Source organism: Marmota flaviventris, chromosome 11, assembly GCF_047511675.1.
Source record: "Marmota flaviventris isolate mMarFla1 chromosome 11, mMarFla1.hap1, whole genome shotgun sequence".
In the NCBI taxonomy this organism is placed as follows: Eukaryota; Metazoa; Chordata; class Mammalia; order Rodentia; family Sciuridae; genus Marmota; species Marmota flaviventris.
Window position 1 is genome coordinate 78879274 of NC_092508.1, and position 19445 is coordinate 78898718.

The 19445-nt window shown below is 34.8% G+C and overlaps 1 protein-coding gene, 1 long non-coding RNA gene and 1 other non-coding gene across 4 annotated transcripts; 2 read left to right on the forward strand and 1 right to left on the reverse strand.

Moving 5' to 3' along the window:
• Positions 1–1798: 1798 nt before the first annotated feature.
• Positions 1799–18920, reverse strand: Tnfaip6 (TNF alpha induced protein 6). Its single transcript, XM_027937984.2, has 6 exons — positions 18767–18920; positions 14473–14610; positions 11181–11342; positions 5747–5975; positions 4566–4606; positions 1799–2418 (listed from the first exon to the last, which is right to left on the reverse strand). Exons 1-6 carry the CDS (start codon positions 18858–18860, stop codon positions 2252–2254), a joined length of 831 nt encoding a protein of 276 aa, XP_027793785.1. The 5' UTR covers positions 18861–18920; the 3' UTR covers positions 1799–2251.
• LOC139707657 (uncharacterized) lies at positions 5885–17129 on the forward strand. 2 transcript variants are annotated; one of them, XR_011709125.1, is made up of 3 exons: positions 5885–6018; positions 7486–7590; positions 16881–17129. It is a non-coding gene; the product is annotated as an uncharacterized lncRNA (long non-coding RNA). The 2 variants fall into 2 exon arrangements; XR_011709126.1 differs by having other exon boundaries at positions 16916–17129.
• On the forward strand, positions 11706–11895 carry LOC114094851 (U2 spliceosomal RNA). Its single transcript, XR_003583150.2, has one exon. It is a non-coding gene; the product is annotated as a U2 spliceosomal RNA (small nuclear RNA).
• Positions 18921–19445: the final 525 nt, after the last annotated feature.

The following is a 19445-nucleotide window of genomic DNA, read 5'->3' on the forward strand; positions in this document are numbered from 1 at the left end:
AAGCCACACCCTAATTCCACCTCCTCCAGCCACACCCTACCACTTCAGTTACCGCCCAGTTAATCTGTCAGAGGATTAATTCACTGATTGAGTTAAGACTCTTCAGAACCCAATCATTTTTCCTTTGAACCATCCTGCATTGTCTCACATGTGAGCTTTTGGAGACACCTCACATCCAAACCATAACTATGACAAAATAACAAACAAACAAACAAATAATAACAAAAACAACAACAACAAAAAACTGGCCAACACATCCTCTGTCCCCAATTCCTCTCCTCTATTTCAGTTTTAAACCCACTTTATTTGGACCTTTGCCTCTTTTATCCCACTGAAACTACCCGTCAAGGTCATGAACCATCTTCATAGGGTAAGTAATTTAATATGCAGCACTCTAACATGTAACTTAATAATTTATCACTTTTATTACTTATTCTCTCTCTCTCCCTCCACCAGACATAAGCTCCTCAAGCTTAGGATTTTTTTTTACTTGGATTTCTGGTGTTCCCATGTGTTTAAAACTGTGTTTATGTATGTAAATTTTTGTTGAATTTAATTGGCTGGTAATCATTGACTCTCATATACAAAGGAACAACTGTGGCTTTTCCCCCTTGAAAGGTGAAGTGGTAAAACAAAAATAAAATCAGATAAATATTTATACAATTTCATAATGGAAATAGTCATCCTGTTACATAAAATATAGAGGAGGCCTTTGATTTTGGACTGAGCTCCTGAATCATGCCCAGCAGACCAGACCAAAATGGAGTTACTCATGCTGAAGCTCCACCTTACCAAGAAATTAAGTTGTTTACTTGATGTTTCATGAAATCAGGAGAGCGATTAATATCCCAACCCCTAAACAACTGGCTTTAGTTGACATGATTAGGAGGTTCCCTTTCTTTTACCTTTGTAAGGAAAATAACTATGAAATGACCAATCCACTTTTTGTTCCTCTGTTTCTGCTTTCTTCAGCCCTTTTTTGTCCATAAAGTCAACACATCCCCTGCTGAGTTCACAGCAACACTCATTCTATTTTAAAAATGAGGTGTTGCTCAATTCTAGAATTGCAAATAAAGCTAATTAGATCATTTTTTTCCTCTTTCTTTTTTTCTTATTTTTTTATATTAGTAGGAATTTACTCCAGGACTCTTTACCACTAAGCTACACAGATCTTTTTGTTTTTATTTTATTCTTTTTTTTTTTTTTTTACTAGGGATTGAACCCAGTGGTACTTAACCACAGAAAAAACATTCCTATCCCCCACCCCTTTTGCTTGAGACAGATCTCGCTAAGTTGCTGAGGCTGGCTTTGAACTTGCAACCTTCTGCCTCAGTCTCCTGAATAGCTGGGATTACAGGTGTGTGCTACCACCCAGTTAGATCTTTAAATTAATTTTGTTTAAATTTGTTATTTTGTCTTTTGACAATTCTAAACATAAATAAAAGAAAAGAAACCAGGCTCCATGGCACTTGCCTAAAATCCTAGCTACTTGAAGGTGTAGGAGGACTGCACCTTCAAGGTCAGCCTTAACAATCTAGCAAGATCCTCACTCATCAACTTAATGAGACCCTGTCTCAAAAAATAAAAATTATTGGGGATGTATGGGGATGTAGCTCAGTGGTGAAGCACCCCTTCCCTGTACCAAAAAATAAAAAAATTATAATCTCTGATTCTATATTTCTACTTCTAGATTCCTGTCCCCCCAAATTAAACAACTACATAAATATGTACATCCAAGAATATTTATTCAGCAATATTTATGAAAACAATCTAAAATTCCAACAATAGAGAGGTTTAAATAAAGTACGAAATAATCATACCATGGAAAATTTTACAGCTGTTCAAAATAATGATTTTATAGAATACACAATGATTTGGGAAAATGCTTAGGCTAAAAAGTTTAAGGTTAAAGAAAAACAGCATATAAAACTGTACATAGAGTAGGATTCCAAACTTCAAATACAAACACACATATATACATATATACATATACCATACCACAAGTAAAAAAAAATGAAAAAAAATATATAAAAATGTTAACACTAGTTATCTCTATGTAGTGAGAGTATAAGAGATTTTCATTTGAAGTTTTCTGTATTTTTCAATTCTCTCCAAAATTATGTATTGCTTTCACATTTAGAAAAATAATAAATAAACATTAACAATAACAACAATAATAATACAAAAGTGAGATCAAAAGGTTTCCAAAAGACGTAACATTGTATAATTTGAGTATCCTTTTTGTTTTATTTTATAAATGGCTAAATCTTCCAGCTAAAAAGTTTTTATTTCCAGTAGTAGTACTTGTATTTTTTCCTTGACTGGATTTGGATACAGGATCCACTGCAACATATTTGATTTGGAAACCTCCTGCTGTTACTGAAGCATCACTCAGAAACTTCAAGGTCATAACATTTCCTATGGAGACAGGAGCATACAAAAGAACAAAGTTACTTTTTTTTTTTTTTTGTCTCATAATTTGAAGATTCACCTTTCTCATATAAAAGTGGCCCTTCCTTCCCTTTCTTTCCTCTTTTGTACTGGGAGTTGTACCAGGGCCTCACACATATAAGGCGGGTGCTGTCTACCTCTGAGCTGTCTCCCCAGCCCTTTTTATTTTATTTTGACACAGTCTTGCTAAATTGCCCAGGCTGGACTCCAACTTGCTGTCCTCCTGCCTCAGCCTCCCAAATCATTGGGATTACTGGTGTGTGCCATCTCTTGCCTTTGTTTGTTTTTACAAATAGAATTCTCAGCCCATCCCCCAACCCCCAACCACCTCACCAATTATCTCCTGCAGCTCTGACACCTTTCAACTTTCTGTTAACATTAAATATGTTTTCAACAGTAGAAAAATAAATATAAATAGAAGTTTTAATAGATCACCTTTTCTAGAAAGGTTGCAACAGAGTAATAAATTAATAAGATTTGAGCATTAATCATTCAAGGATAGAACAGGACATTCCATATTTTGTAATAATGATGAATAAATTAGAATTGAATGCACTGCAAGGCTGGGTGTGGGAGTAAGTTAACTAGAAGTGTCTGTTTAAAGACTACTTAGAATCACAGCTCAATGTAGCTTTGGTATTTTTAGTTGCATAAGTATTGTGATAATTTTATGACTTGGAGGAAAACTAAGAGTATATAAAAATGCCAATGACTGGTGCTGGGGATGGAAAAAAGAAACGAAAAAAAAAAATGAAGACTTCTAAGAAAGTTAAGATTCTTCACTAGAAAACAGCAATTTGGGATAATATTAAAGAGTAATCATGCTTATTGTGAAAAATGTACGCCTCTACAAGGACATTTCTGGAGGCATATTTCTTAGAAAAAGACAAAATAATTTTGGGAGGAGTAGATTTTGGAAAACAGCCTATTATATTCAACCATTTGAGATTTACTATACAAATCAGCACATTAAAAGTTCCCGTGGTCTTCCAATAAAAAAAAAAAACGTGTTTGACAGTGTTTAACCCAAAGTTTCTCAAATTAACTTGACCCCAAAGCCCTTTGCTATTTAAAATATTTTACAGAAGCCTTTTCTTCAGAATACACTCTGGGGAATGCTGTTCTAAGATAAAAATGTAAAAAAAGTAATGTACAATTATTTTTAGCTACAGAAGGTTTTTGGTTTGTTTTTTGTTTTCTCTGTGTGTGTGTGTGTGTGTGTGTGTGTGTATGTGTATGTGTGTGTTGTTGGGAAATGAACCCCGGAAATCAATCATAAGCTACAGGCTACTGTAGTGTTCGCAGATTTGCAGATTCAATATTCTCACTAAATTTCCTACAAATAAAGAGGGTCTATATATTTTTAGTGCAAGGAGTTGGTATAAATCTTTAAGTATAAATAAAAAAATTCTTATTGTTTCCAAGCTAACAAGCTATATCTAGCCTTAGTTATCACAACTTTACTTATTTTTTTATTTTTACTTTTTGTTGCTGGGGATTGAACCCAGGGTGTCACATATGCTAGGCATGTTAGTCAAGTGTTCTACCATTGAGTTATGTCCCCAATTCCCAGCTCTCTCAACATTAAAAACTCAGGTGTGGTGGGTCACATTTGTAATTCCAGCTACTCTTGGAGGCTGAGGCTGAGGTAGGAGGATGGCAAATTGAGGGCAGCCTGGGCAGTCTGGGGAGACCCTGTGTCAAAATAAAAAAATTAAGAAAGGACTTGGCAGCAACAGTGAGGCACTAAGCAACTCAGTGAAACCCTTTCTCTAAATAAAATACAAAATAGGACTGAGGATGTGGTTCAGTGGTTAAGTGCTCATGAATTCAATCCCCACTATCAAAAAAAGAAAAAAAAAGAAAGAAAGGACTGGGGATGTTGTTTAGTGGTAGAGCACTATCTAGGATGTGCTAAGTCCTGGGTTTAATCCCTAGTATCACACACACACACACACACACACACACACACACACATACACACTCACTTACACACACACACACACACAACATACAAAATTAAAAAGTGAGTGATAATAACTAGTAGGTCCTTTACTATCAAGGATACAGTAGTAAAACAAATCAAAGTCTTGCTCCTAGACTTGAAACATTACCTGTGCTAATGATGTCTTCTGGAAGCTCATCACCACAGTATCTGAAAGGGAATTTTTAGAAAAAAAGAGGTCACATAAAAGAATCTTTTATAGTTACTGAAGTGGCTCTTTGATTCCTTTAAGCAGTGGCTCATTTTTCTATAATTTTAAAAATATTTCTTGTTTTTTAACTTGGATTTGTAAGAGAGAAAAGGGGTTGAAAGTTTGTTGTTTGAATCAACTCACAATATTAATTAATTATTATTATTATTATTATTTTATTTTTTTTTTGGTACTGGGTATTGAATCCATGGTACTTAACCACTGAGCCAGATTCCCAGCCTTTTTTATTTTGAGACAGGTCTTGCTAAGTTGCTTAGGGCCTTGCTAAATTGCTAAAGCTGGTCTCAAACTTGCCAATTGTCCTGCCCCAGCCTCCTGAGCCACTGGGCTACCACGCCAGGCTGGAGAGTCTAAAATAATGGTTACTGTGGTTGGGGATGTTGCTCAGTAATAAAGTGCTTGCCTAGTATGTATGAGGCCCTGTGTTTGATCCCCAGCACTGATAAAACAAACAAACCATACAAAGAAAGAATAAAAAATGAGTTATTAAGTGGGGACATACATATATAAAACACTTAATTGTATATTTATGTCTCATGATATTTTGTTCCCTGTATTAGAAAAACACGAAAAAAAATATTGCGGAACGGAGCACTTGTTTTTTTATGGCAAAGAAATCTATTTTAAATAAGACATACATTGTACATTTAGCTAAATTGTAAAAGGGAAGGGGCTATTCTTTGCTAATTTACTTTGCATTCATAATACTTATCACAAGGCCTTTTACAAGGAGAAAGGCAACAATTGCTGAATTTATAATCATTTTTAGGAGGTTGACAGGAATTAGAACACTTAATAACCCCAACAAATTCTTCAACTAACATCTCTCTTTTCCTATTGTTAGTCAAATCATGAGTTTTTAAATACATTAATAAATTAATCAAAATGCTATTATCGTATTTTAATAATAAGTACCTGTAGCAGTCAACTAAGAAAAATCTTAGTTGAAAAAGAATGTGATGTTATCAAAGAGTAGAAATATAGGAAAATCAATATTATATGCTGAGAAAAAAAAATTAAAGAAGCAACAAGTAATACTGAGCACTCACTGAACTTCCTGTATGCAGAAACACACGTACCTTCCCACAAAGCCATGGATGTCATCATAACTGTCATATATTTCAACATAGTCAGCCAAGCAACCTGGGTCATCTTCAATGTCAAAGTCCAAAAAACTCAGGTGAATACGCTGACCATACTTGAGTCTAATGTGCCAGTAGCATACCTGGTTATCTTCGTACTCATTTGGGAAACCTGGAGATTTAAAAATTCGCTTTGGATCTGTAAAGACACCACCACATTCCTTTGCTGAAATTGAAAAGAAAAGAAAAGAAAAGAAAGCCTTAGGAAGGTAATTATCCTTATTTAAAAATAATACTTCCTTCTTAGACATTATTTATTACTCTTTATGAAATACTAAAGAAATTGCTTAATATATAGTACCTATAGCATATTATGTATGCATATAGCTAAAGAATAAATATATTTTTTTCATTAAAAGTTTCTCAGTTACCGGGAACATGCATTCTTGCTAATATTTTAGTAGTAGAAATCTGTTAATGAAACAAGCTTGGTGTATTCTGTTGCTGTTTCATTTTAAATTGAGCATTAAAGGAATGAATTGTTTTAGTTGTAACTCTGCCAATATGTCTATCTAGAGGCCTGTTGCCATTTCTGTCTTCAGTGAAAATTTGTCCCCAAGAAAGTTGGTGTAGTGTATTCTTGGTTATCAAAAAATACTCATGTAGCTTCAGGATTTTGAATTGATGAATATTCATGATGTGTGGAAAAGCATGATACACACCACAATCTCAATCACACAAAATGGGATATTGTGTATATATGCACACAACCTAGAGGGACACGTCCAAATAAGCTTCTTGTGACTGGATGACTTTTTTCTTTGCTTGTGTGTTTTTTTTTTTCCTGTAATGTACAATTTACTTTTAAAAAATAAAAATTATTTTAAAAACCAAAAAAAAAAAAAAGTTTCTCAGTTACCTAAAATGAACATGAAGTATTTGTGATTTTTTAAAAAGTAAAAATAGCAGGAAAAATGGTAATTTAATTGTGTTTCTGTTTTCATTTTTACTTTATAAAAAAAATCTTTTAAGGCATAAAGTGTACATCTTTACATCTTTTTTGGGGGGGGGACACAATGCCTTTATTTTATTCATTTTTTTTTTTTAATGTGGTGCTGAGGATCGAACCCAGTGCCTCACATGTGCTAGGCAAGCACACTACCACTGAGCTACAACCCCAGCCCTAAAGTGCACATCTTTTGTTTATTTATTTATTTTGGTACTATGGATTGCTTAACCACTGAGACACTCAGACACATCCCCAGCCCTTTTTAATATTTTATTTAGAGACAGAGTCTCGTTGAGTTGCTTAGGGCCTTGCAAAGTTGTTGAAGCTGACTTTGTACTCACAATTCTCCTGCCTTGACCTCCCAAGTTGCTAGGATTACAGGGGTGCACCACCACATTCAGCCTACTTTTATGCATTTTGCCAAATATATGTATACACCCATCTTACCAGCAGCCTAATCAAGATGGTAGTGATTTATTTATTTTCTATTACTGGGTATTGGATGCAGGGCCTTCAGCAAGTGCTGTGCCCCTGAACTACATCCTCAGCCCTTTTTCTACTTTTATTTTGTAAAAACATTTATTGGTGCATTATTACTACATATAATACTGAGATTTATTGTTATATATTTCTACAATGCACACAATAGAACAATAGAATTTGATCAATTTAATTCCCCAGTACCTCCCCTTTCCCAATCCTTTTCTAACATTTTACTTTGAGACAGAGTCTTGCCAAATTGCCTAGTCTGGCCTTGAAGTTACAATCCTCCTTCCTCAGCCTCCAGAGTACCCAGATTGTGGGTCTGCACCACCACATCCCGCTCAACAAGGTGAGATTCTTTTTTTTTTTTTTTTTTTCTGTTCTGTGGTTGTCACAACTGTCTTCAGGTACTCACTTAGAACAATGGGTCCTCTAAGTTTTGTGTGGAAAATTATTATAGAATTTTAGAATCATAAGGCACCATAACAGTGACTCAGTCCAATAAAAGGGAATAATTTATAATCATTCTGTAACTTTTTTTAAATTTATTTTTTGGTGCTGGGTATTGAACCCAAGTTCTTGTGCAGGCTAAGTTCACACTATACCACTGAGCTACATCCATAGCCTTCATTCTGTACTGTCTATAGTTAGGGGATTTGTTTTTATTTTGTTACTGGGGACTGAACCCAAGGGTACTTTACCACTGAGCTATACCCACCCTGTCCCTTGTATGTTTTATTTTGAGACAGGGTCTCAATAAGTTGTCCAGGCTGATCTCGAACTTGATATCCTCCTGCCTCAGCTTCCCAATTTGCTGGGATTATAGGCATGCACCACTGTGCCAGGCTCTATACTGGTTTTAAACCAACATTGAAATCCTAATATTTGTGAATTTGATGGAGATATTCATGTTTGTTTTTTCCAAGTCATTCATCTTATAGATTTCAGTATGTCATATAACCTGTCATAAGAAAAACAAGCAAACTAAAATAGAAAGAGAAAAAGAACAAATAAAAATATCTTTCAGAACTAGTGGGTTTGCAATATGACTCAGAGAGAAGACTGTGGTGGAACTTAATTTTAATGCCCTATCAGTTAAGTTTTTAGTATCCAGGATTAAAAAATAAAAAAAAGGTAGAAGCTGGAAACTCAAAAAATAACCTGTGTGGGTAGCATTTTAAGATATATTTATTTTAAATATATGAACTAAAGGTTTTTTCCAAGAATATTCTCCTTTAAAATAGCAATTTTAAAAACATTGTGTTAGAGCCCAGCCTGGTAGCACAGGCCTGTAATTGCAGTGACTCTGGAGGCTGAGGAAGGAAGGTTACAAGTCTTGCTACTTTAGCAAGATCATGTTTCAACATAAAATATTTAACAAGGTCTGGGAATATAGGTTGGTGGTAAAGTGCCTTTGCATTCAATCCTCAGACTAAATAAATAAATAAATAAATAATTTAAAAACTGTTTAAAAATACTTAATACTATAGCAGTTAAGAGAATTTATCTTCCTAAGGCTTAATCTGAACAGTATCCTAGAAAGGCTGGGAAGAAATGGAATGGCCAAGGACCTAGTTGAAGCTCCATGACCATTCTATATTTCATTTTCTTCCTCAGTAAAATGTAACTATGCCTACCTCACAGGGTTATTCTGAGAATGAAATATGGAAGATAATTCATGAGTGTTATGCAAATGTAAGCTAATGTTACTGTATCATGAAATATCATGTGATACGTGGTTTGTCTGTGTTCAAAAACATGACATTACCAGCTTTGGGAATGACTTGTTCTGTTCATACATTCTATTTTTGTTGTACGTCTGTTAGGGAAATATTTCAAATACTGAACTAATTTGGTTGCTTATTTAGATAAACCTATTTAGCTTTGTGGTTATTGCTTAATCCATTGCTTATTTAGAAAATGACAGATTTGCAAAACTGACTGGATATCTAATGACTATTAATTGGTTAAAAAATATACATGGGCAATGGTGTTGCATGCCTGTAATCTCAACGATTTGGGAGGCTGAGACAGAAGGATCACAAGTTTGAGACTAGCCTTGGCAATTTAGTGAGGCCCTAAGCAACTTAGCAAGACCCTGTCTCAAAATATAAAGGGGCTGGGGGATGGGTTTAGCTCAGTGGTTAAGAACTCCTGGGTTCAACTCCCAGCTCCAAAAATAAATAAATAAATAAATAAATACGTCAATCAACATCATGTCATGCATTCCAAACTTGAAATGAGCTACTACTTCTGAATATTTAACGATCTTATTATTATTTATTTTAATCAACTCTAACTTGGTAATTTGATAAGTAATAATGCTTTATTTCTTGATAGTATAATAATTTTTTCACTCCAATTATGTTTCAATGAGCTGTTCTAGTTCTAATTTAGGCAGTTTGCACTGTCCTTCAAGAAGCCGTGTCCTAAATAATCAGCATTCTACGAAATCTAAAAGTAAACTAAATATATGGAAGAAAAGGGGGACAAGGGAAGGAGGAAAGGAAGATTTAGATACTGTTAACCATGAGGACTAAATATACAGTAGTAGAATACTATCTAAGACTAAATGATGTTAAAACATGCCAAAAGTGACTTGGAAGTTACAGTCCTATTATAAATGCATTGTAAACCCAGAGTGGTTGTGCATGCTTGCAATCCCAGATACTCCAGAAGACTGAAGCAGGAAAATTGTGAGTTTGAGGCCAGCCTGGATAATTTAGCAAGACGCTATCTAAAAATAAAAAATTAAAAGGACTGGGATAGCTTAATGGTAGAGCACTGGCCCCACCTGTGTGGAGGCTGTGGGTTCAATCCTCAGTACTGAAAAAAACAACAACATATATCTTGTTTCAAATAAGATGAGGACATAGCGCTAAGCAAAATTCTTTCTATTGGGAATACACATACTTTTGAGATATAGGTTAGTTATAGACATAAAAGACTATTCTTTTGTGATTAGTGTCATTAAATAATAAATTCTATAACCATATGCTAGAACTTCACTGTAACTCTCCCATTGTGCTATGGAATTTCTTACAAGGTGGATCCGAGTGAAACACTACTTAAGTATGTTTATGACCATATGCCAGAAGGACTTTGTAACATGTTATATAACACTTGTAATATTGTCCTGGGGGGAAATATCCCAAAAGAAGAGTCTATTTTTTTCTTCCAATAACATAAACAAAAATAACTATAGAAATTACAATGAATTAATTTTCTAATTAAATATTTTGAGCAATCAAGAAAAATATAAATAAAAATAATAATAAATAATCATAACCAGTATCTACAGAATATAGTTGTTAAGCCAAATCACAGTGTGAGAGTTGTTTTGGTTGGAAATCTAAACATTTAAATCTTCCTCCCTAAAAGAAAATTACAGCAAATATTTATTTATTTTGTCTCCTTTTCCCCATTATCCAAGGGATAATTTTGAACAGTTAACATTTGGTCACTTCACTTTATTGCTGTAGGTAAGTAATTATGACAAATTTATAATCTGGTCCTCCACCCCTCTCTTTTTTCTCTTCTTTGTAACCAGGAAGTTCCTTGGCACAGAGAAGACCCAAATTCTCACCCTACCTGCCTACTAATTATTGATTATATGATTTTGGATAAGTTACTTAAGTTCTGTAAAAGTTTAAATTTCTTGATTCCTAAAACAGCAATAACAATAACTTCTTGTAGAGTTGTGAATATCAAGTGAAGTTGTGAATATCATGTTGGTGAAGGAAGCTACTTCAGTGACTAGCATAGTAAAAGCACTCTAAGAATGGAGTTATTATTAATATTTATCATTACCAAATTTAATGTTTTTTCTGGAAGAAAAAGCCATTTTTAAAAACCATCTCTGAGCAGTCTATAACTATTTTGTTGTTGCTTATTGTGTAATTTTGTTTGTAAAACATCAAATGCTCATTTTTAACAAACCATGTGGGTTGAAGCAATAGGCATCCCATCTTTCACTCCTATTGAGACGGACTCCGTAATCAATAATTCCAGTTTTTCCAAATCCACAGTTGGGCCCTGGTTTCACAATGGGATATCCAACCCTGCCCTTGGCCATCCATCCAGCAGCACAGACATGAAATCCTGCAAGCAGAAGAAAGGGTTATGGGCTTAACAGGTAAATTCCTCAGCTGAGCTGAAGTCACCTTAACAAAGAGGGTCACTTCCAACAATAAGTTTCCCAACTGCCCAAGTCCAGTTCATGTAAAATGGGAAAAAAATATTTCCTTAAAAAAAAAAAGTTTGCCCAGGCATGGTGGTGTATACCTGTAGTCCCTGAAACTTGAGAAGCTGAGGCAGGTAGATTGCAAGTTCAAGGCCAGCCTCAGCAATTTAGCAAGACCCTGGGCAACTGAGTGAGATCCTATCTCAAAGTAAAAAATAAAAAAGGGCTGGGAATGTGGCTCAGTAGTAAAGTGGTTTCAATTCCCCCACCACCAAAAAAGAAAAGCTTGATGTCTCTTGGCTAAGATCAAGTGCAGTATCTATTTTTATCCATTTAATATTTAATACATCCCCTATCCTTGGACAATATACTGAATGGATTTTTGAAGCAAGGAAATGGAATAGGAGCTCGTTTTGACCACTCTAAGAAGCCACCTAGTATTGCACTACCTACAGGAATGGTATACCCCCTTGGATGGCAATAGAAAAAAAAAAAGTTTGAACAGAAATAAAATATAACTTGTTACTTTTACAAGAAAATGATCTTACTAGGAAAAAACAAATAAGATGGACCACAAATCATACAATGGACATAAAAATATTCCAGGTTCAGAGCTGGTTTTCCCATTACCATTAAATAATTTCTGTAATTACTGTAAATTCAGAAACATATTAAAAAATTTCAAGTGACAATTTAATGACTTTCTATTTCAGGATCAATTAAGATATTAGTACTATTTGAAAGAATTTGAATAATGATAAATACTATTACAAATTTCAAATGAAGACTTGGCCTTGTTTCCCTGGCTCAGGTTTGGAGGTGTTTTGAAATCTGTCACTGCCATCGAACAAGGATGTTACTAGAGGTCCAGGAAGGATCATAAAGACTATGGCCTTGGTGTCCACCATGACAGTTCCTTTGCCCCACATAGCCTTGAGCTGTTATCTGGGAAGGCTTTGGGGTATCTGAGAGGATACTTTTACTGATGACCCTTCATGTACATAGATTCTGCATCTCTGCACTCAACCAACTGGGCAATCAAAATTTCTCTGTCTCTCTCTCTCTCTCTCTTTGGTAACAGGGATTGAACTCAGGAGCACTGAGCCACATTCCCAGCCCTTTTTTAAAAATTTATTTTATTTAGAGACAATGACTTACTAAGTTGCTTAGGACCTTACTAAATTAGTGAGGCTGTCTTTGAACTCATGATCCTCCTGTCTCAGCCTCCTGAGTGGCTGGGATTACAGGTGCGCACCACCCCAATGGCAAAAATCTCTTTTTTAAAAAAATTGTGTCTCAGGGGCTGGGGTTGTGGCTCAGTAGCAGAGGGCTTGCCTTGCACATGTGAAGCACTGGGTTCCATCCTCAGTACTACATAAAAATAAATAAACAAAATAAAGATATTGTGTCCACCAAAAAATAAAAAAAATTTTTTAAATTGTGTCTGTATTGAACAAGTACACACTTATTTCTTGTCATTATTTCCTAAACAATATTGTGTAACTATTTACAAAGCATTTACATGGTATTAGATGTTATGAGTAATCTAAGATGATTTAAAATATATGAGGGAAGGGGATGTAGCTCAGTGGTAGAATTCTTGCCCAGCATGTACAAGGCTCTGAGTTTGATCCCCAGTGTAGCAAAATAATTAATAAGTAAGTAAATAAAATTGATGGGAGGATGTGCATGTGTTAGGTGAAAATACTTCATCCTTGGGATCCATAGAATCCTGGAACCAATTTCTCTCTGATATTGTGGGATAACTGTATATCACTGTTATTATACAATAGCATAAGTTTGACAGGCATTTTCCTGTCAGTAAAGGAGTTCTGATGGGTGTGGTCCATTCTCCTACAAGCCCAAGAGAGATGACAGCAGCACTGCCTCTCCCCACCCTTTTTCAAAGAAGAAAGTAGCTCTATAATTGTGAGACCTCCCTATCTACCTTCCTTCCTTCCTTCCTTTTTCTTTTGTGGTACTGGGAATTGAACCCAGGAGTGCTCTACCCCTGAGCTACACTTCCAGCCTTTTTATCTATTTAGCTACACTTCCAGTGTACACTACCAGTGTATGCTCATTGTGTACTACCACTGAGCTATACTTCCAGCCCTATTTATTTAGTTAGTTTTTGCAATGCTGGGGATCAAACTCAGGACCTCATGCATTCGAGGCAAACGCTCTACCACTGAGCTACACTTTCAGCCTTTTAAAATTTTTGTTTTGAGACAGGGTCTCACTAAATTGCTCAGGCTGGCCTCCAATTTATGATCCTCCTGCCTCAACCTTCTGAGTAGCTGGGATTACAGGCCTGTATCACTTGGCCCAGCAATTTTTTTTTTTTTTTTACCAGATATTCTTTTTTTTTTTTTACTTTCCAAGTTTCTCTTGACATTTTACAATCTGCTTACCTTTTCCTCATAGCTTTCAATTCTGTAGTACAAATGCAGTCTTTCATTTAATGTTAAAAATATTGGGAAAAAAGTCTCTAAATTCAATATTTCTCCTATAAAGTAAATTTCTTTGTAAAACTCAATGTAGTAGCATCATTTACTAGCTGAGGAAACCCATAAGAAGTCAAAAGTTAGAAAAATATTGAAAATGAATAGCGGGACTAGTGTTGTGGCTTAGTGGTGGAGTGCTAGCCTAGCACTCATGAGGCACTGGGTTCCATCCTCAGCACTACATTTAAAAAAAAAAAAATGAAGGTATTGTGCCCATGTATAACTAAAAAAAAAACATTTAAAAAAATGAATAGCAATTACATTAAAAGTAATGAGAAATTTAAATGATATTGAGAAAATAAGGTTTTCGTTTTCTTTTGATGTTTATTAGTTCTCACTGAACTGTAACCCCAAGTAAGAGGCTTCTAGAGCCCTTCTGGCTCTAGGTGGAGAGAAGGGGAGAAACCAAACATCAAAGATGTCCTGGGTGCTAGAGAACTATCCAAAAGTACCTGCAAGAGGAGACTCACTGAGTGTCATAGGAAAGGTGAATTGTTTTCCCCCAAGGCTGAAAAAGAAGAAAAATCAATACTAAATGAGTTACCAATTTTTCTGGCTGCCTCTAGCTGCTTGTAGGTGGCAAGACGACCGCCCTCAAATTCACACACCGCCTTAGCTTCTGCGTAGGTGAGCTTGTACTTGCCAGACCGGGCTTCTCTGTGGTATACGCCCGCTGCTTGTTCTGTGAAATCACAAAATGTCATCAATACACTCTTATCCATTCTTGTGGAACAGGGAATTTTGCCTTAGCTGAAAGATTACTTCAACTATTGTTCCTGCCAAAGAACATTCTAGGTCAGCTACTTTGGGTAGCTGTTTTTATTATTAGAAAGCTTTGGGAAAAAATATGAATAAAGGGAAATTTGGGGACATAAACAAAAACATGAGGCTGGATTGTTTCTGACATGATAACCAGAAAGAAAGTTTGGCTTCTTTCTTTCTTTCTCTCTCTCTTTCTTTCTTTGTTTTTTTAATTTTAAACAAGATTGTATTTCTACATTATCATTAAGTGATAAAGTTTCTATTTCTTTTGGCTTTAAGCCCTAAAAACTTGGAAAAGTAAGCAACAGGTAAGAAAAAAATGAGTGAAGGCCAAAGAAACCAATGAAAATGGATCCATTATGTAGGCTTACAAATTATGGAGAAAAGAAGCCAAAATATCCACGTGAGGGAAATGACTAAGGTGATATAATTGAGAGCTTAGTAAATAAATTAAAAACTACAAGAGTCCAAAGCAAATGAATACTTGGTTAAGGAAAAGAAAAATAGATTCGAACACACTAAAGAAAAATTGGGCATATTTAACTGCCAGTTAGTCCCTCACTTCCTTGTTTGGTTTTTTTTTTTCTAGTTCACATGCTGTTTCTAACATATTTTAGGCAGTGTTAAGTCATACATGAGTTGTCTTCCAATAGATCATTGTTTAAATTGATTGTTTTTGAGTTGGAGTACCTTCTGCCATAGAAACCATGTGAAGAGATTCCAAAGACAATAGTCATAAAGTTAGCCCTAATAGTTCTACCAGATTATGGCCAGATTATAGTTAAGTATGTCTACCCTAACCTGTGCAGTCAGCCACCATTAAGACCATTTCCAACAAGAATGTATATTCCTTGGCACGCAGCAAAACATAAATCCAGTGCTATTAAGAAACACAGTTCAGTCCAATTCAATGTTCTTCCCAAACTAAAGTTGACACTGCCGCAATTCAGTGAGAGATGGTGTGTGGCATGTTCCCTGCTTTTCTAGATTCCAAAGGACCCTGCTCTTTGTTATGTGGTAAAGGCCTATCTGTCACACACAGAACACCTTAGTCAGTTTGATGCTCATAGATCCAAGAATACCAGCAAAATCAAATCATACCCAGTCAAGATGTCTTCCCTTTTGCAAATCACCTACCGCCCAAGTGTCCTTCCTATGGCGAAGTCTCAGTAAACTTCCACTAATTTCCAGTTTGGTTATTTTGAGCAAATACCATGAGGTATTTTGCTAAGCAGGGTAGATCAAGTCCCATCCTCAAGAAAATGGGACAATAGTGGGTTATGTGTGTTATCTTTATCTGTAAATACTTAAAACACTAAGACATTTGATAGAAAAAGGATTCATGCCTAATTTACTTACATATTGTAATAAAGATTGTTAATTTTTAAAGCTGTTAATATTGAATCTGTTCCCCAAGAATATAGAGTAAGAATCCTTATTTGAAAAAAAAAATTGTAGGAATTATTTTAATGTGTTACAAGCTTTCTCAATCTGATTTCTTCCATATTTTACTCCAAAATTAAAATATGATGTTTGCAGGGGAAAAAAATTAATAGATTTTTTTAAAGAAAATAATTTAAAATCTCCCCCGCCCCGGTAATTTTTTAAAAAAAAACTTTTGGTACATGCTGATACTTTTCGAGTAATAAGATAATAACTCTCAAGAGGCTGAGGCAGGAGGATCTCAAGTTGGAGGCCAGCCTGGGCAATTTAGCAAGACTCTGTCTCAAGATAAAATAAAAAGGACTAGTGATATCACTGAGTGGTAGTATGCCCCTAGGTTAAACTAGTAACTGAAACAGAAAAAATGTGTGTGCTATCATTTTCAATTTAATTTGCTAAATGTTAATATTCTACATTTTTCCTCCCTCAAAGAGCACCAAAGTTCCCAGTGTCTTGCTTGATGAGCAAGTACAGAGAACTCTTGATGTTTGTACTTGGAAATTTTAAACAAGGCTTTTATTTTAAACTACTCCTCAGTTCAGAATTAAGATGGGCCTTTGTATATTAAATCCTAATTTTAAAAGTTTTATCTTTTAGAATCACTAACATCTTAATAATTTTTAAATCAATAGTCAATTACTTTTTAAAGCTGAAAATTTCATATATATATATATATATATATATATATATATATATATATATATATATTTTTTTTTTTTTTTTTTTTTTTTTTTTTTCCCCACTAAGTTGTAACAGTAGTGAGTTGACTCTGGTTTCCGCAGCTGGTCCTACCATGAAGGCATTATGTGACCTTGTATAAATCACCGCCTGAGCCTCGATTTCTCCTTCTGTCAAATGGGGGTAAAACCAGCTCCTGTCCTATAAGAAGAGCTCAGGTAATGTTGTTATCCCTTTCCCTTGTCTTCCAGATTCAGAACAGAGGCTGAAAAGAATTGATATTTGTATATTTTTAATGTTCATGATTCATGTAAACTAATCAAAATCTCTTGTGCTTTAGGTTTTGTTTTTTGTTGTTGTTGTTGTTGTTCTGTTTTTAAATTACAATTTAAGGAAGCAGAAGATATCAGAGTTAAAAGTGTCCTGTTCTTGATAGTTGCTGACAGATTTCTGCCTTCTAATCCAATTCTCTTTCCTTCCTAAATAGTTTCTAACATTATATGGACCCAACCAAGTGTAAACGATTTGTGCTAGGCTGACTGGTCAATAATTTGTCCCAGATTGAAGCACTTTGCAATTATTCTGAGCCTCAGATTTGCAGCATACTATTAACAAAGATTTGGATTTGCTTCTTTCTCTGGGGCAGAACTTCTATAGTAGGTTTATATTTTTGTAATATACACTAACGCTTAAAAAAGTCCAAATTACTTGATCACTAGAGAGTTTGATAACATTTCAGTTTATCTGTATGGGTTTAATTTCCTACTAGCTTTGTGCTTTTTTTTTTCCATTTCTGACAAATATGTATATATTTCCTCAATTTGATTGTATGCAATGAACATAAACAAAGAGGTTTGTTCATTCCTCTGCTAGATTCCAGAACCCATCTTGGCTAAATAGATCACACTGAAACTGGTTCACTGGCTCAAGCTGGAAAAAAAAAAAGGCGGCAAGGCTGTGCATTACAAATTGTGCTTCTTAATGAAATCCGCATGCTTACAGTTATCACCAGGGGGAAATAAGCCAAAAGGGAAAATAGTCTACATCTACAACCATGTGCTGCTTAGCAAGCATAAAACCAAAATCTAGGTTAATTTTGTTTTCTTTTTCTTTCTTTACTCTGTTTAAGAATCTGTCATTTTTACCCCCAAGCAATTCAAATTTTTCTCTATTTAACACAATAATGAATGTAAAAATATCAATTTTTGTATGATATGAATTAAAGTATTGTTTACAGTACTATAAAGAGTGTTTAGCATTTTGTGTATTTTGGCTTTTTAAATTTTTTCCTATTGTTTATCTGTGCCGTTTGGCCTATGTCATTACTTACATTTAGCAAAACAGAACAACAAAAGAAACTCCTTGTTTAACGAAAGGGTTAGAAAAGTATTTATATGAATAGCAGAACAGTAACAAAAAGAAGCAAATGGTAAGAATGCATTCATAAGTAGAAAACTTTTTCATTTTTTTTTCCTATATTGCAAGTTGGCTTTCTTAAAATAGTTGAAAGGTATTTGGAAAAATTAAGACATATCCTACAGCTCAGAGTACATAAAACAATGACTACAAAATTTTTGCATATTCCACTTTATTTGAAATCTGACTGCAAATGCAATTGAAATAAAAACAAACTAATATATTAGTGATTTTAGTTTGCTAAAGAAAACTTCTCACTATGCTATCACATCCGCTTTGAAGAATTTTAAAATACACTTTCATAAGAAATATAAATCTTAACCTATTTTCTATGAAACAATTCATTTTATACAGAGCTATTTTTAAATTTTAGAAGGCATGCACACTTTTATTTTCAAATGGTATTTCAATGGCTCTCTTTCCTAAGCATTTTCTTTGAAAACAGCCTGAATCAGATTACAATTTTTCTTTGATTCACTCCTTCATGGTTTCAAAGAGTTGACATTCCCAGCAAGAAGCTTATGAGTGAAGTTTCTTACCAAGCCATATGGAGTTATGAAAAATTCCATTCTTGAATCCCCATCCTTGAGCCTCTTCCCACAGCAAGACGAATAAGTAAATTAAGATGATCATATCTTCAGTTATAGTGAAGTTAACAGCCCGGCAGAGGCTGCTCACGATAAATTCTCAGAGCAGCGGCTGAAATGTGACTGAAACATCTGGTTTGCACATCTTTTAAATAGTTTTTTTCAACTGTGAGGTCAGCAAGTGCTCTCCAATGGCATTTTCCGTTGTAGAGTTACACAATTAACTCAGTGTCTAAAGCCAAGTCCTCTGACTCATTTGCATTGGCAACCAAAACTAAGGCTATAGGATGATCATCTTCGTTTTAAAAGTCACTTACTCAGAAAGGAGTTCATTTATTCTGTCAGTCACAAACACTTTTCTAATAGGAAGTGTGTGTCATTTGGTGCAGATTCAAACATGATTAAAAGAAAGCCAAATTTCAGTAGGAATTTTAAGAGAAATCTTGAATGTCTTATGAGGGGCTCAGCACTGATCTTGACCCTGGTAATGTTACATTGGTTTTCCTAAACATTGCCAAATTTAAAACGTTGTGCATAGGCAAATCCTGAGCCTTCTTCAGTGATGTAGGATTTCCTGCCTGTGGTTCTGGGTAAAGTCTATTGCAATCTTTGGTTTGTTGTGTTCAGCAGC

Excerpts from the sequence above, each read along its gene's own strand:
- Tnfaip6 (XM_027937984.2), bottom strand. The coding sequence starts at position 18,860 with ATGATCATCTTAATTTACTTATTCGTCTTGCTGTGGGAAGAGGCTCAA. Across the intron at positions 5,976-11,180 it reads CTATTGCTTCAACCCACATG|CAAAGGAATGTGGTGGTGTC; the intron begins GTTTGTTAAAAA and ends TTTCAATTTCAG. Across the intron at positions 2,419-4,565 it reads AGAAGACATCATTAGCACAG|GAAATGTTATGACCTTGAAG; the intron begins GTAATGTTTCAA and ends CTGTCTCCATAG.